The sequence below is a fragment of the Macaca fascicularis genome, chromosome 5, assembly GCF_037993035.2.
Source record: "Macaca fascicularis isolate 582-1 chromosome 5, T2T-MFA8v1.1".
Taxonomy (NCBI): Eukaryota; Metazoa; Chordata; class Mammalia; order Primates; family Cercopithecidae; genus Macaca; species Macaca fascicularis.
This window is the reverse complement of record NC_088379.1, coordinates 173,727,833-173,745,435: the sequence shown is the minus strand read 5'-3', so window position 1 is coordinate 173,745,435 and position 17,603 is coordinate 173,727,833. Positions and strand designations below refer to the sequence as shown.

Below are 17,603 nucleotides of genomic sequence, written 5' to 3'. Positions count from 1 at the left end.
CAGCTTGGTGGACCCTGGTAAGAATTTCCATGTGGATATACTTTATGTGAGGTGTATGCTTACCTCCTTTTAAAACTCCTTCATATTTAACCAATATCTCCCCTGCCACTTAGTACTCTTAATCCTGGGATGGGCCTCAAATACCTTCGTATGGCACTCAGTGGCTCTGGAATCAGTCTAAGTTTGTAAACCAGTTCTGCTGTCCCTTACAGGCGAGTGACTTTAGGTAGGTAACTTAATCTTTCTAAGTTTCCTTCTCTGTAAAACAGGACTGTATAGTTAATACCTAATGGGTTCTTATGAAGATTAAAGGCATTAATACTTGTAAAGCACCTGGCAGCATTGTGTTTTACATGAAGCCAGTGCTCAAAATGTTAAATTATTGTAGCACTCACTATGGATATAATTATAATAACCAGTTTTGAGGCATCCTTTAGAATTGTTTATGTAATGGGATTTTATTTTTCTTGGTATTAGAATGTAATTTACTCCAAAGGAAAAACAAAATACCTTTGGCATAGGAGGCAGACTATGTGGGAAGCAGATTAACCTTTTTAACTTCTGCTGGTGCTTGAAAGGTGCTAAGCACAATCATACTGAAATGTGCTTGTTAGTGTGGTGGCTGCATTTGATGTGGAGGAGGAAATATGCCCTATTCAACTCTAAACAGATCCTTGATATGCTTAGCCTGCCTCTTCCTCCCCTCCCCAAAAACAAACAAACAAACAAAACAGGTTGGCATACTACTCTGGAAAGGTCACACATTTCTACACTGTTTTCAAGGTTTTCGCTGCTACTGCTTAAAACCATATATACAAATACTGCCACAGAATATTTCCTTAACTTCCCAAGTTTAAGAAAAAGGAATAGTTACCATTTGTAATCTTTCTATTCTGATACCAGCCTTCACTTCTGAACAGAAAAGGGGAAGAAGGTGTGGTCTTCGGGAGGCAGAATTATTAGTTTGATTTATATAGTGTTATTGGCTAAATATATTACTAGCCAATACGTAACCAGGAGCATTTAGAGAGCATCCAAACTATGAAGTTGTATAATTTTGTCGTTTTTGTTTGGGAAAGAAAAAAAAACCAGGGTTCAGTGAAGCTTTTTTAAAAAGATGTCTTCAATGTGCATAATAGAAAGTTCAGGTTTTTAAGTCTGAACATACTGTTTTTGACAAAGATCATACAGAATTAGCAATAAGTGATTTTAATAATAATAATATGCCTATAACCCTGGTAATCATAGTAGGCTCTGATGCACATTAATGCTGTTGCATTTGCTTTTATTAATTTTCTCATTTCTATCTGCTTTACTATTAACGTAAGAATAATGGAAGGGAATGTTTAAAGTGAAGCTTGAAATGAGCCAGGAAACCTTATAATGCTAAAACAAAACACAAGCAACAAACTAACATTTTATATTTAATTCAGTTGTGTGTTACTTTTCTATTCCAAACAAATCCACAGAGTTTAAAACTTACATTACAAATAAGTTTGAATTTTTAAAGTGATTCTGTATTAAACATCCAGATTGTAAACATTATTTCATACCTTGTGCAAGGCCAATTATTTATATAAAATGGAAATAACATTTATATTTCATAGTTTATGAAATTTAACTTGTGGCACACAGGTCTTCATAAAAGCTTGCCACTTGTATACATAATGCAGTTTGAGGAAACATCAAACTGCAGAATACCCATTCCAAAATCCAAGTGCGATACAAAGTAACTTAGCAACACAACAAAACAAAGTAAAACATTCGTGTTTAGATGTAGTTGTTCTTAAAGATAGGATTAGAGTCTAAAATAAACTGTATTTGTGATCCTCATTTTGGCATTCTGTTTGGTGTAACTGCACAATCACTCATTATTTTGCTAAACTATGTGATTGCGTTGGTCTTTTCTGAATTGCTTGAGCTACACACATTCAAGTGTGACATACAGCCCAGTATATGTTTGTGTGTTCTATCCCAAGTAGAATTTGGATGCAGTCAACAATATCTAACGTTTTTCTTATTCCCAAAATATTAACCCAGGTGGAAAAATATCATATTCTATAAATATTCTGCTGAACTTGAATATTTTCCTCCCTCCTTGGTTCTCACTCTTCTCTTGGCTGCTTGCTGTAATTATTTTCCACTGCTCAGGAGAGCTCTACCGTCTGTGTTTCATTACTGAACTAATTTTTCCACTCTACTCTTCCTCTTTTCCTTGGTCATTTCACATCATCTGGGCTACAGTATACTAGAAAACATACATGTATTCTCCCTTTCAAACTTAAATACTTTTTTTTTTCTAAACCCAAATAGCTTTAACATTTCAAAATTTAAGGTAACTAAAGGGCATTAAGGAAGTAAGGAGTCAACTTCAGTTTTCTGTCAACTATACTTTATGCTTTTGGGATTACTATATCTTGAAAGATTTAGCGATTTTGAATTTTTTTTTACCACCTTTTATGACATGACTATTTCAACTCATGTCTTAATTCATAAATTACAAGAACAAAATGTTTTAATATATGGTAATAGATGTTGTAAAGTTGAGATTCTAACAGTGTTAAACATTTCCAGAATGGCATCCCTATAGCAACAAATGGTAACTTTAACCAAGAGTTAGGTAGAAAAATGGTCTGTCATTGGTTATGGTTTAAATGCCACTTTGTTTTTCTAATGGGTAGTAAAGTTCACTCCAATTTTTAAGTGATGACTCACAGAACTTCGATCTGCCATATTTGGACATACCAGTTACTAAAGACCCCAAGACAGAAAAGAGGGGTTTTACTCTTGGAATTAAAATCAACTAGGCAACATGCTCAGAAACTTGGAACAAATACTACTACTGCGAAGTGCCATAAATATCGAAATTCTCTCACAACAATTTCAATGGGACATACACATCTACACACTGAGGCCTAGACTCAGACTCACTTCATGAGTTTCCCTTCCTTTTGCCTGTCTTGGGTTATTTAGGTAAAGAAGATTCTTAGCCCTTCCCCTTAATTAAGATGTTGGGAGTGTCAACTGATCTTTGGAGTCAGTTGGAATACTTAATAGGTAGTGTTACGAACTGGTCTGGTTACTGTGATGCGCGGGTTCTTTGAATCTTTGCTTTTTTGCTCCTTTTGATAGACCCAGAGTAGTTATTTTACCTTTGGCTGAAATCACAGGTTGGATAGGATATTCTGTTAGGAGGGCTGGTCTAGTCCACTTCTCATTGCTTTGTCTTCTCTCCAAAGGGTAGAGCAAAGAACCAGAGAGGGTTAACCATGGGGCTCAGCCTGGGATTTGTAAAGCAGTGAATTACTGGGGCCTGGAATGAGGGCAGTGATCACTCTCTTTTGGGGCTTCTCTTGGCCCTGCCTGAGGGTGCTGAGAGCAGAGAGCAGCTTCCCAGCTTCATGTGTGGCTGATGTCAGCTGTGCTATGGGTGTGGCCGTCCTCTAGCTCACAGCTCCTCCACCCAAGCCCACAGCTGTGGCAGTTGTGGCACAGCCACATCTGCTGCCTAAGTTCTTTCCCATGGGGGTGATAAAATGGAAAAGCCAGGAGGTCAGAAGACCACACACCAACAACATACTGGGTAGATTCCATCCCAAATTGACTTGCTTACTTTCTGACAGTACTGTGGGAACGGAGTACCTAGACACGGAACTGATCCTTTACTGATCTGGTTCCACAGGCTTCTGTTGTAGGCCTGTTGCTTTAAGATGGGGTAGTTACTGTCTCTGAATGAAAATAATGACAATAAGTAGCATTTACTGAAACTATAGCATTTACTGAAACTATATGTGCCAGGTAAACTGAATGCTTTTTACATGTACTATTTAAATCTGTATTACTATTATTCTCATTTTACGAAGGAGGAAACAGGCAGAGAAGTTAAGTGACTTGCTAAGGTCACACAGGTAGTGAGTGGAAGAGCTAGAATTCCAGCTCAGATCCACCTGATGCCAAAGTTCATGCTCGTAACCCCTGTACTGCACGGCCTATCGGCCTCATCCTAGGTTTTTTGGTATCATCAGTGTTGCCCTACAATCTTGGCGTATGTAGTACCATTTCTGTTTTATTTCCTTCCTTTCCTTTTTTCCCTATGTTTACAAGGTTTTCTTTTTTTTTTGGCATTATATATTGGGCTTTGGGTAAGATCACATTTATTTTCTAAAAGTTTATTTTTGGCTAATGGCAGTGCTTTGGGAGGCTGAGGTGGGAGGACTGCTTGAGCCCAAGACTTCTAAGTTGCAGTGAGCCATGATCATGCCACTGTACTCCAGCCTGGGTGACTGAGGAAGAAGACCTTGTCTCTATGTAAATAAATAAAAATTTATTTTTTATTCTAATTGACAAATTATAGTTGTATATATTTGTGGGGTACAATGTGATGTTATATGTATGTAATATGGAATGATCCAAGGGAGATCTTCAGCAGCTCACCTTCATCTAGTGACTTCATAATAATTTGTCAAGAGAGTTTAAATGATTGGAGACTACTGACTCCCGAGGCTGGCCTGCTGTCTTAAACTCTGCACACTGCCATTGGCCACTTAGTCAGTCCTTCCCCACTGAGAACTTTTCCACATGTAAAAATGCATTACTATAATTTGAGGAAGACACTAAGCAGACTCACAATTGCAGTTTTACGTTTATATTCTTTTGTTCTATAAAACGACTTATTCCAATAACAGTTTATAACATGCTAAGAAAAATGCCTTGAAATTAATAGCAGGGTCCCAGTGTTGGAAATACTTAAGGACTACAGATAATTCCATCCCATAATATATCCCAGCCTTTCTACGGCAAAAGAGGAATAAACGACCCAACACGAAGAAAAATTTTGGATTTTGTCAGTTTTCCACCATTTTCTTCAACAGGCAAAAAACTAAACCAAAAGCTAGAATTTGTTAATGTCAAGGAAATGCACTGAAAATATATTAAGGAAAAAAGAGGCCAAGGCAGGTTGATCACCTGAGGTGAAATCCCGTCTCTACTAAAAATATAAAAAATTAGCTGGGTGTGGTGCTGCTGAGGCAGAAGAATTGCTTGAACCCAGGAGGTGGAGATTGCAGTGAGCTGAGATCACACCACTGCACTCCAGCCTGGGCAACAGAGCAAGAGTCCGTCTCAAAAAAAATTAAAAAAAAGCAAGTTCCACTTTTGTTTCTTCATATATATCAAATATAAACACAAACATTAAAATGCAACTTCATAATAGTGATTTAAACTTTTTCAGGGTGATGGTCATGTGTTCATTGATTAAAAAGTTTAGAACTTCAAGAATGTGCATTAATATAGAAGCTTTTCATTAACAGTGAAGAGTTTGCTGTGCTCTATCACAACCTGATTAGCTGGATAATTTGTTTTCATTCTGATCTTAATATTACTGCAGAAAAATATATTTATATGACCATGGAATATCAGAATATAATAAACTTTGAACACACTTTATTTATTTGAAACAGTCTCACTCTGTCACCCAGGCTGGAGTGCAGTGGCATGATCTCAGCTCACTGAAACCTCTGCATCCCAGGTTCAAGTGATTCTCGTGCCTCAACCTCCTGAGTAGCTTGGATTACAGATGCATACCACCACACCTGGCTAATTTTTGTATTTTTAGTAGAGACAGGGTTTTACTATGTTGGCCAGGCTGGTCTCAAACTCCTGGGCTGAAGCAATCCACCTGTCTCAGCCTCCCAAAGTGCTGGGATTACAGGTGTGAGCCACTGCACCCGGGCCAGAAACTTTAATTAAAAGTTTGTAGCATCATTAAAATTATTTACATAGTTTCTAATGCTAAATATTTTCTTCAAAAGAAATAATATGGAATGATATAAATAGATCAGAGAGTCTAAAAAGATGACTTCTAGAGAAAACTGTTTGTTTTACCATGCCTTTTTTTTCCTTTTTAAAAGTGTATTATTTATATGACTTTTACAGACTTAGTAAAACTACCTGTCATACATTGAGCTCTTAAGGTACAAAATAACTTCTTACTCATTTTTGTATCCCCTATATCCAGCATAGTGACTAAAATGTATAACATAATAAAAAAGAATTTGCAGGCTTGAACTGGCAACACGATACCTGCAGCCTCCTATTAAATTCTAAGAAGGCAACTGATTTTTTGACCCTAAGTTAAAGGCAAATACAAGAGAAAACATTTTGATGAAAACTGATAAGCCTGAATGCTAACAAAATTATCATTTGTCTACATTTGCACATTAAATCCCACTGATGTTTCTTTGAAAATATTTTACTTTGTTGAGTTTTTCTTATACAGCCTATGTATGCCACTCACTCTCTTTTTCTCCTTTATTTTCTTCATGTAATTTTATATTATTTATGTAAAGTAATATAACTTCATGTAAATTTATATTATTTATGTATTTGTTAATTGCTTTTTTTTTTTTTAAACCATAGGACTTTCTCCAGTCTACCACGCAATCCCATCACCCACATAGAAAGTGTGTACATATTAGACCCTTAATATTTGTGGAAGGAATGAACATCTGCACCATAATCATTCCTATAGAACAACATCTGATGGAATAAATAAATATTCATGAAACAAAGAATTCTTCTATCCTCTGAAACCAAGATGGATGCAGAATTTGGAAAAATAGTTTCATAAATCAAAGAAACTTCTTAACTTCACCTTTTAAATAGTTCCTTTGTCCAATCAAATGCCTGTAAGCACTAGACACAGAACTGAGCCCAGAACTATACCCTTCTTTACCTGAGGGTTTGCAGCCATAATTGTATAATTCCCATCGTCATCTAGGGTGGAGGCTGTGGTATGGAGGGAGCAAGTCCCATCGAGATCTCTTTGAATGGTGTAGTGATCACTCTTTGGAGAGATCTGCTTCCCATCTTTAAACCAGTAGATCTGGGAATAGAAACAAAGATTAAAGATTAAGAGTTTGTGTATTCCTACTCTATTTGGAGAACTGAAAGCAGTAACAGTGTGGTTTGCAGAGCTGATCTGAGTTTTCATGTTAAAACGTTAAACCAAATACCTGAATAAGAAACTGATTTTTCAGTGAAAAAAAGCAGGTAAACATTTAAATTCTATTGGAGTTTTAAAATTATATACCTTCCTTTTGTTTTTAAAAATGTGGCACTTACATTCATATATTATTTATATGAAGGGATATACTGAATTTTGGCAATGATTATTTCTATGAAGTGGCATTACAGGCCGTTTTTCTTTTTGCTTCTTTCTTTTTTCAAATGTACCAGCAATTAAAATGTATTGTTTATAAAATAAAAGTAAAAAGGTTGTTTTGGAGAACAAAAGCAGACCCCAAACTCTAACCATTTCACTGAATTGTGTTTGACAAATAAAAGAGGTTGGTAGGGAGGGAGGTAATAACTAAGGGTTGGTGATGGGTGGAACACTATTGCTTCATTTCTGGGCCAGTAAGCATATGAACAAAGGTTAAATGTCACCTATCCCCATTATGTTAAAGAAAACATAGTAGTATTGAAAAGTATAATAATTTTCAGATATATAACTTCGGTTAAAAAATTAAATGTGGGCCAGGTACAGTGGCTCATGCCTACCTATAATCCCAGCACTTTGGGAGGCTGAGGAGCATTGCTCAAACCCAGGAATTCAAGACCAACCTGGGCAACATAGTAAGACCCTGTCTCTACAAAAAATTAAAAAAAAAATAATCTAGGTGTGGTGGTGCATGCCTATAGTCTTAGTTATTTGGGAGGCTGAGTCAGGAGGATTGCCTGAGCCCAGGAGGTTAAGGCTGCAGTAAGCCGTGATCATGCCACTGCACTCCAGCCTAGGTTACTGAGGCCCTGTCTCAAAAGAAAAAAATGTGAAAAATAAAAGTAAATTTTGACTAAATACAATATTTTAAAGTAGTCCAAAGGTCCTCCTTCCTTCCCTCACTTTTAAACAAAACCAATTGTCCATGGATGTCTGAGTTCTGAGGTTTTGTTTTGTTTTGGAGACAGGGCGCCCCAGGCTGGAGTGCAAAGTGCAGTGGTGCAATCCTGGCTCACTGTAACCTCCGCTTCCCAGGTTCAAACAATTCTCATGCCTCAGCCTCCAGAGTGGCTGGGATTACAGGTGTGAGCCACCATGCCTGGCTAAGTTCATTATTATTTTTGATTTAGTGGAACAACACAGTTGAAAGATAGGCTCATCATAATGAATCACAGTGCCAACAGCCCTAACATGACTGAGATGCTGAATTAATAGCTACATCACCCCACCTCCAGACTTATTAGATAAGCAAATAAACCTTTCCTTTTTTAAGCCACAGCAAGTTCTTTGTTGTCATTTTTTGTTCCTTGCAGCCAAAAGTATTCCTAACTGATTCCTAACAAAAGAAATATACTTTAGACCCTTTAGTTGTTAAAACAAACTTCTTCCTTAATGTAAATCAGTATGTAAATTGGTAACATAAACTGGCATTCAAATTCAACTGTCTGTCAAAGTATTTGAATCTGAAAAATCTTTTTGAAACCTCCATCCTAAGAAAGGAAAAGACTAGAAATATATAGCACTAAATAAATGCATGAATTATCAGGATATGACTGCTCTAACTTTTCAAACTCACATTTTTCAGATAGCTCCAAATTTACAGAAACTATATTATGTATTAAACTCTAGAATCTAAAAAGTAATCATCAACTAGACTAATAACTTTCAGTTCTAAAACTTAAATTATGTAAAGTATCATACTTCATAATTATTTTACTTTTTAGTAGTTGATGTTTTCTTTTTCCTTTTTTTTTCCTTTAAGACGAGTCTAGCTCTGTCACCCAAGCTAAAGAGTGCAGTGGCGTGATCTTGGCTCACTGCAATTTCCACTTCCTGGGTTCAAGTGATTCTCTTGCCTCAGCCTCCTGAGTAGCTGGGATTACAGGTGTATGCCACCATGCTCAGCTAATGGTTTGTATTTTTAGTAGAGATGGGGTTTCACAATGTTGGCCAGGCTGTTCTCAAACTCCTGACCTCAAGAGATCTGCCTGCCTCAGCCTCCCAAAGGGCTGGGATTCCAGGCATGAGCCATCGCGCCTGGCTATGGTTGACTATTTCTGATGGAAAAAAGAAGCTGTAATAAGTATACAATTTCTTCCTTTTGCATTCTTGCCACAATGCCAGTTCTTGAGTTATTTCTTTAATCATATTTTTTCACCTCCATTATACTGGGCATATAACTTTCAAATAAGATCTAAGAAATATTTCCAAAATTCTACCAAGCCTACTAATGCAGGGAGAAATTCGGGAGGGCACAAGAATGAGAATAGGGTAAATTAGAAATTATTTTCAATCTTCTTATGGCTCGACTAGAACAAGCATGTCAAGGGAGGAATAAAATATTTTTAAAACATAAGCCTAAAAAACATGTATTTCTTTAAACATGAATATTCCATACTTTAACAATCCTAATGTAATTTATATGGCATATGCCAAAGTAGACCTTTAATAAATGAGAGAGGGAAGAAAAGAATGGGAAGGAGGATGAAGGTTGAGGGACAGGAAGGAGGGATGAAAGAGTAACATTTAACAATAAAAAGTTTAAACAATGAAGTTAGCTGTGAAACATTTAAATTTATATTAGGAAGAAAATACAGTTATATTAAAAACAAAAGCCCATCTTTCAAGTTAATGTAGTATTCCATAAGAATGAATAATCTTAGAACTTGATCAGTGATCTTAAGTCTTGTGTAAGTTTTGAAAATAATGTAGAATCTTTTTGTGAATATCTTGGAAGTTCAAGATATAATTCCTTGTTGAATTTCATTCATAAGCTACAAATTTAATACATGCCTTTGATAACATGTTGTGAATACACAGCTGTTAACGTAAATTATGCCAAGAATATTGTAAAAAGTTTTCTACAACAATGGAGTTTATTTTAAAAATCCCATTTTATTAGAAAGTATATAGGGTTTGAAAATTCAAGGCTTTTTTCTTTGATCTTTGACTTTGGCGTTGCATGTCAGTTTTAAGAAAAGAATATGATGGTAAAACCTGCCATAGTGGAAAAATAAAACAATGCATGGAGCTATTGGAAATTAACACCTAAAAGTGTCAGGTATGTATTTTTTTAAATCACTTTTCCTTATTTTATGCCACTATTAGCCTTTTATTTCAATGAGTACATTGCTCTATGCTTATTTTATAAATTTGTATTCTTGTTCTTTCATTATAGTTTCCATTCTTTTTAAAATTGTTTCAATCATTTTAAAGTTATTTTAGAGGCTACTTAAGATTGTTCAATATCGTGCAATACTTGGCCTTCTGTTTTTCTGTTTCTTGTACTATTGACTCTTACTATGGTTTGGATGTCTGTCCCCTCCAAATCTCATGCTGAAATGGGATTCCCAATGTTGGAGGTGGGGCCTGGCAGGAGGTGACTGGATCATGGGGGTGGATCCCTCATGAATAGTTTAGCACCATCCCCTTGGTGATAAGTAAGTTCTTGCTCAGTTAGTTCACATGAGATCTGGTTGTTTAAAAGTCTGGGACCTCCACCACTTCTCTCTCTTGCTCCTACTCTTGCTGTGTGATTCACCTTTTCCACCTTCGCCTTTGCCATGATTGTAAGCTTCCTAAGGCCTCACCAGGAGCAGATTCCAGTACTATACCTGTATACCATGCAGAACTGTGAGCCAATAAAACCTTTTTTTTTTTTTTTGAGACGGAGTCTCGTTGTCGTCGCCCCGAGCTGGAGTGCAATGGCATGATCTCGGTCACTGCTGAGTAGCTGAGATTATAGGCGCCCACCGCCATGCCCAGCTAATTTTTGTATTTTCAGTAGAGATGGGGTTTCACCATGTTGGCCAGGCTGGTCTCAAACTCCTGACCACCCATCTCAGCCTCACAAAATGCTGGGATTACAGGTGTGAGGCACCATGCTTGGCCAATAAAACCTATTTCCTTTATGAATTACCCAGTCTCAGGAATCCCTTTATGCAAAAATGGCCTAACACAACTCTCCTCATGGTTATTTCTTCACATATTATTACCTTTATATAGGGCAATGTTTTGCTTGCTTCTAAGAATTTTAATCATCCAGCACTAAATTTCACATTTCTCAGCTTTTGGCTCCCTATCATATGATAGTGTAGTTTAGAGGTTTTAACTTTTTGCCTTCTTTATTCTTTTCACTCAAGTTCTAGGGAAAAGTGTACTCTTGTTTATCGCCTTGCTGGGCTAGTAAACAGGGATTCTAAGGCCTTCCTTTAAAGAGAGGGCAGCTCCTTATCCAGCATTTCCATATGTTTGCATGGAGGGCTCCCATCCAGGTCATCCTAGTCCTGCATGGTATCAGAATTTGTCATTATCCGTTCTAAACAATATTCCTCACCCCACCTCCCTCTGTAAATATTAATAGAAGCAGCCTTGGTGTTTTGATTAAAGACTGTAAGTTATTACAACCAGTGGTGAGCATTACTTCTCTGTATGGTACAAGCACTGGGTTCATATGCAGGCTTGGCCACTCACCAGCTCTCTAACCTTGGAAACTCACCTCACAGAACTCAGTTTAGTTATTTGCGATTTGGTAGTAACAATGAGGAATAAATGATATAGGTGTGTGAAGAGCTCCCTGTTAGTTATTCTGTACTCTATTCTTCAAACCCAAACTCCACTCCCCTACCACCTTTTTTGGTTTCTAATGCCTCCTGAAGATGGCCCAGAACTTCAGAATATTTAAAACCCTTTATATCGTGGGTATTGAGAAAGATCATTTGTATCTCTTGTCTCCTACCAGCATGCTATATTTTGGAAGCTAAACCTTTCCTCAGAGAATGACTCTTAAAAAGCCATGTTCCCAGCTCACCTTTGGCTTTGGATTTCCAGCCACTCTACATGTGAAAGTTACTGGCATTCCCTCAAAGATCTTGTAATGTTTCAGCTTCATCTCAAAGAATGGTGCCATTCCATTTTCCACAGACACATCTCCATACTGAACTTCATCACCTGATTCATCCACAGGAGACCTTTCTAGCCTATACTCTATTTCACTGATGAGTCTCTGTTCACAGCTGGAGACTTTGTATTCCTGTATCAAGGAAAGTTTAAGTTAGCAGACTCAATCCCTTCTGACAAAGTGTCAAGTCTATCCCTGCCCCCCAATAAGGACCTAGAAGACAGTGGTATTTTTACCATAGAGCTTAAAAACACAGTCTGAGCCCAATTCAATTGCATATGAAACAAAAAACATCTGGAAGTGAGTTTATATGGTATTGCAGATTGTCTTCAAGTCCTATCATCCAAAAAGAGCGGGGGAAGAAAGATCAATTTTTTTTCCTTCTTTTCTCTCAGGCAAGGGCAAAGAAGGGGAAGGAAAGAAAAAGGCAAAAGCAAAGCTATGTATTCCTAAACTGTTGATAACAATAAAATATAATGGAACGCTGATTTCCTTCTGTAGGGTAAAAGCTGATGCAGGGTGGTGCATCTCTCCAGAAGGCTAACAGTACATGTGGCAAACAGCTGCCATATTAATACAATTTTAGCAAAAATGGTACCATGTTTTGTTTTGTTTTGTTTTTTTCACCTATAACAATCCCTGCCTTGCAAGGGCCTCCTCCTCAGCTCTGCAGCTGCTAGGAACCCACCATCTTTAGAAGAAAAAATAGGACAGTCTAGTCAAAATTTGCCTAAAACACAAAAGCAAACAGTCCATCAACATTCCTATGGTGATGAAGGTGGATCCTACAATTTCCTTGCCTATAAAGTGCAATAAAGGCCAGGTACAGTGGCTCATGCCTGTAATTCCCAAAACTTTGGAAGGCCAAGGTGGGAGGATTGCTTCAGGCCAGGAGTTTGAGACCAGCTTGGGCAACAAAGTGAGACCCCATCTCTACAAAAAATTAAAAAAAAAAAATAGCTGGGCATGGTGGTACATGCCTGTTGTCCCAGCAACTTGGGAGACTGAGGTGGGAGGATCGCTTGAGCCTGGGAAGTTGAGGTTGCAGTGGGCCGTGATTGTGCCACTGCACTCAAGCCTGGGCAAAAGAGTGAGACCCTGTCTCCAAAACAAAAAAGAAAAAGTGCAATGAAGACAAGGCAGTCTACGTAAAATATTCCCTATTTAATATTAAATGAAAGATGACTTTAATGATGTTTCCTCTTAAAGAAGTTACTCAGTGTTTAAAAAACAGTTTGTTGGTTTGAGGGAAGAAGTACAACAGTATGAATAAAACTGCAAGAATTATACCACAAGTTGTTTTGCTTCATCTAATTGCTATCAAATTAATCACTTGAAGAATTAGCACATTTTTTCCCCATAGAAAGGTATAACAAATGAAAAACTTTTCTTGCTTTAATGTTCAGAGTATCCACTAATGACAGAACTAAATTCAAGTCGGAGGCCAGGCACTGTGGCTCATGCCTGTAATCCCAGCACTTTGGGAAGCCAAGGCAGTTGGATCACATGAGGTCAGAAGTTCGAGACCAGCCTGACCAACATGGTGAAACCCCATCTCTGCTAAAAATACAAAATTAGCCAGGCATATTGGTGTGCACCTGTAATCCCAGCTACTGGGGAGGCCAAGGCAGGAGAATCGCTTGAACCCAGGAGGCACAGGTTGCAGTGAGCCGAGATCACACCATTGCACTTCAGCCTGGGCAACAAGAGCAAAACTCCATCTCAAAAATAAATAAATAAATAAATAAATAAAAATAAATAAATAAATTCAAGCTGGTAAATACATGACAAGAAAACTCATGTTGCAGTAATTTTGCATATCTGATATTAAATGAAATAGACACTGGTCATAGCATTTATAATTAATATATGACAGAAAAGATAGAAACACACGTAAAACAGGAAGAACAGAAGAAAATAGACACAGTGAAAGACTGGAAGAAGAAGAAAGGTGAAAAGCTTAACCTTTTGACCATCCAGAGGACTCCCTACAGAAGCATGAGGAGAACCAATGTCCTGTAATGGTAGAAAAAAACATGTGAAGACTAATAATAGAAATAATAAGAATGCAGCAAGATTTCCAATTTTCCTTAAGTGAAACTTTTGTGCTAGCAATAAGCATTTGGTAGTAACGGTACTGTGAGTACTCACACAACCATTCTGCTTTTCACTTTCGGTACAGTACTCCATAAATCACATGAGATATTCAATACTTTATTTTAAATAGGCTTTGTGTTAGATGATTTTGCCCAACTGTAAGCTAATGTAAGTGTTGTGAGCACATTTAAAATAGACTAGGCTAACCTATGATGTTCAGTAGGTTAGGTGTATTAAATACACTTTTTTTTTTTTTTTTTTTGAGATGGAGTCTCGCTCTGTCACCTGGCTGGAGTGCAGTGGCACGATCTTGGCTCACTGCAACCTCTGCCTCCCGGGTTCAAGCGATTCCTGTGTCTCAGCCTTCCGCGTAGCTGGGACTACAGGCGCACACCACCACACCTGGCTAATTTTTGTATTTTTAGTAGAGACAGGGTTTCACCATGTTGGTCAGGCTGGTCTCGATCTCCTGACCTCAGGTAATCCACCCGCCTTGGCCTCCCAAAGTGCTGGGATTACAGGCGTGAGCCACTGCGCCCGGCCTTAAATGCACTTTCAACTTACAGTATTTCCAACTTACAATGGGTTTATCAGGACATAACCCCATACTAAGTTAAAGAGAATCTGTATATATGTGAAAGAAGATAAACAGATAATATTTTCTGTTTTATTTTGACTAGATATTAAGGCTAAACAGTTGACCTTTGAACAACACAGGTTTGAACTGCATGGGTCCACTTATATATGGATTTTCTTCCTCTTCTGCAACCCCTGAGACAAGCAAGACCAACCCCTCGTCTTCTTCCTCCTCTTCAGACTACTCTAATTTAAGATGATGAGGATGAAGACCTTTATGATGACCCACCTTCCATTAATGAATTGTAAATGTAACTTCTATTCCTTAAGATGTTCTTCATAACATTTCTTTTTTCTAGCTTACTTAAAAGTACAGTCTATAATACATATAACATACAGAATATGTGTTAATAAACTCTTTGTTATCAGTAAGGCTTCCAGTCAACAGTAGGCTATTAGTTAAGTTTTTGAAGAGTCAAAAGTTGTATGTGTTTTTTTTTGTTTTTGGAGATGAAGTCTCACTGTACCACCAGGTTGGAGTGCAGTGGCACAATCTCAGCTCACTGAAATCTCCACCTCCCGGGTTTAAGCAATTCTCCTGCCTCAGCCTCCCGAGTAGCTGGGACTACACGCATGCGCCACCACACCCGGCTAAGTTTTGTATTTTTAGTAGAGACGGGGTTTCACCATGTTGGCCAGGATGGTCTCCATCTCCTGACCTTGTGATCCGCCTGCCTCAGTCTCCCAAAGTGCTTCAATTACAGGCATGAGCCACTGCACCTGGCCATATGTGGGTTTTTAACAGTGCATGGGGTTGGTCCCCCTAACTCCCGTGTTGTTCAAGGGCCAACTCTAATGGGAAGTATTCACTAGTTATTTCAAACAATGTCAGTGAAAATGTGTTTCTCCACACAAAATTATTTTGCAAAAAACATAGGATAGGAAAATGGAAAGGTACTGGAAAGGAGAATAATCAAGAAGAAGATAAAAAGAACAGGCATCACTGATGGAAGGAATTCTGTCAGTCACTTAACATAGTATGTGCTCAATAAAAATTAGCTGTGAGGTTGAGTGATATTAATACTGCTTTTCTGTGACTTGCCCTCTACTTTCCACAGAATGAATCCCAAAAACAGTATCCATAAGGAAGATGGAAAAAGGGGACATAATAAATGTTACCCTAGGAAGTCCAGAGCAACATGGTGTACCTGATTAGCTGTTTCCTCTTCTGGCTCCTGAATATTAAAGACAGTTGCACTGTCAGCACCTAGTAGTCGGCGAGCCATTCTTTCTTCGTATGTTAACCTCTAAACAAAGTAAGTCCCAAAAAATACAAAATTAGCAAAACCATAAATATGTATTGCCCTATGAAAAAGAGTAAAAAACAACACATTTTAATGATTTTCTGTAACTGTTCTCTCTCCAGCTTCAGATACCTGCATATTTTCTTTTTCTTGCTTCAGCTGTTCTACCTTTTTACCTCCCTTTCTAGTACTAATGGCCTAATCCAGAGAGCCACCAATTGGTACAGCACAAATTTAAAGTGAGCAATAAGCGGTAAGGCAGAAACACAGAGAAAAGATTTGTCATGTCCTTAATGAAAAACATAGAAAAAAAGATATTAAAACAGCAAAATACCATTTAAAAGAAATGTTATTTTTATAGCCGTCCATCAGCTTCAGAACAGCCAAGTCATCTCTAATACTGACTGAGAGAAAAAAGAGAATGATACTCAAAGGAGAATAAACTGACTAAAAAGAAAAGAACGGGTATCACTAATGGAAATGATTCTATCAGTCATTTAACAGTATGTGCTCATTAAACGTTAGCTAAAGGAAGATTTGGATGAGCTGGCAATGATGGGGTTCTCACCTCTAAGAGCATTTCCCAGGCTGCTGTGTAATGTAGGGGATTGGAGGCAATTATTATAATCCACAGAGAATGAGGTGCATGGCTGAATTAGCAACAGGATTATGCAAGACACTTGCCAAAGCTAACGGGCTCGGTTGACTTGACTCAGAAGCAGACTGCTTGCCCATCAGGCAAAGAAAGTGGTAGTGTTCTTGCATCTCACAGCTAGCACTTTGGAATTGGCCCAAACCATTTTACCTATGCCATTCTTATACATAAGAAATGCCAGCATTTTTGTGTGACTACTGGGGTGATACCTGCTCTTGAATACTCATTCTAAAGTGCCTTAGTCTTACAGGTCTGGAAGGAACTTTCAGACACCATCTGCCTCATCAGGGGCATTTTATAAGCAAGTATTTGATTAGAAATAAGAGAATAATTGGTAAGGCAGAATCTAAAAAATGTACAGAAATTATTCCAGATAAACTTCCAAACTTCTAAATATAAATGCAAATTTGATTGGAAGCTCTCTAATCAGGAAAATATGTTGGGTAAATTTATAATTTCCAGTAATTGCTGGTCTCAATCCCAGCTGAAACCGGGAAGTGAAACAAGTCAAATGCCAAATGACAGATAGTCCTGCAGTTCAAATTATTTCACTTAATAAAGAAAGGGCAGAGGACAAGAAGAGAGAGGCAGAGGTAGGAGTCTGAGTGCTGCATGAAGCATCTGAGTCCATTATGTTATTAAATTAATTTTCTTACACCTATTAAAAAAATCAGTGAATTCAGTTTTCAAAGAGAGTCTTAAATACCTGATCTCTTAAAAAGCTTTCTTAATATTTTCATGGAGAATTGTAACACATCAAAGGCAGGCCTGAAGTGATTTCCACTCTGTCCCTCATAAGCAGAAATACCAATTTCATATCTATTCCTTCACCAGAATGCACCTGCTACCACTAGAAGCCAAATATACCTCACAGTTTTGTTTCTAAGTCACTATGCCATCTGGCTATAAAAGCCCTTGTCCACAGACACCAAAAATAAGAAAGAGAATAATATATAATAATAGGAAAAAGTTGGTTGAGAATCCCATTTTCTAAAAAGGGAAACCTTACTTGTCATTTTAAGCTCTCAAATGTGGATACCTGTGGAACTTACTGTGAATGTTATTCACTGC

At 37.6% G+C, this 17,603-nt stretch overlaps 2 protein-coding genes across 24 annotated transcripts in view; one reads left to right on the top strand and one right to left on the bottom strand.

The window, feature by feature from the left end:
- The window catches only part of PALLD (palladin, cytoskeletal associated protein), a 434,802-nt gene that overhangs the window by 17,467 nt on the left and 399,732 nt on the right, over positions 1-17,603 (bottom strand). For 6 of the 22 annotated variants that reach the window (XM_005556268.4, XM_005556266.4, XM_074040741.1 and 3 more), the window contains 4 exons: positions 15,782-15,880; positions 13,866-13,916; positions 11,811-12,032; positions 6,734-6,883 (listed from right to left, as the gene is read on the bottom strand). In XM_005556268.4, coding sequence (XP_005556325.3) covers positions 6,734-6,883; positions 11,811-12,032; positions 13,866-13,916; positions 15,782-15,880 — 522 coding nt within the window. The remainder of the gene's footprint in view (positions 1-6,733; positions 6,884-11,810; positions 12,033-13,865; positions 13,917-15,781; positions 15,881-17,603) is intronic. The other 16 variants (XM_065545676.1, XM_005556267.4, XM_074040742.1 and 13 more) reach the window with 3 other exon arrangements.
- Positions 1-17,603, top strand: part of CBR4 (carbonyl reductase 4) — a 149,656-nt gene that overhangs the window by 102,303 nt on the left and 29,750 nt on the right. The gene's annotated exons all lie outside the window — the stretch shown is intronic.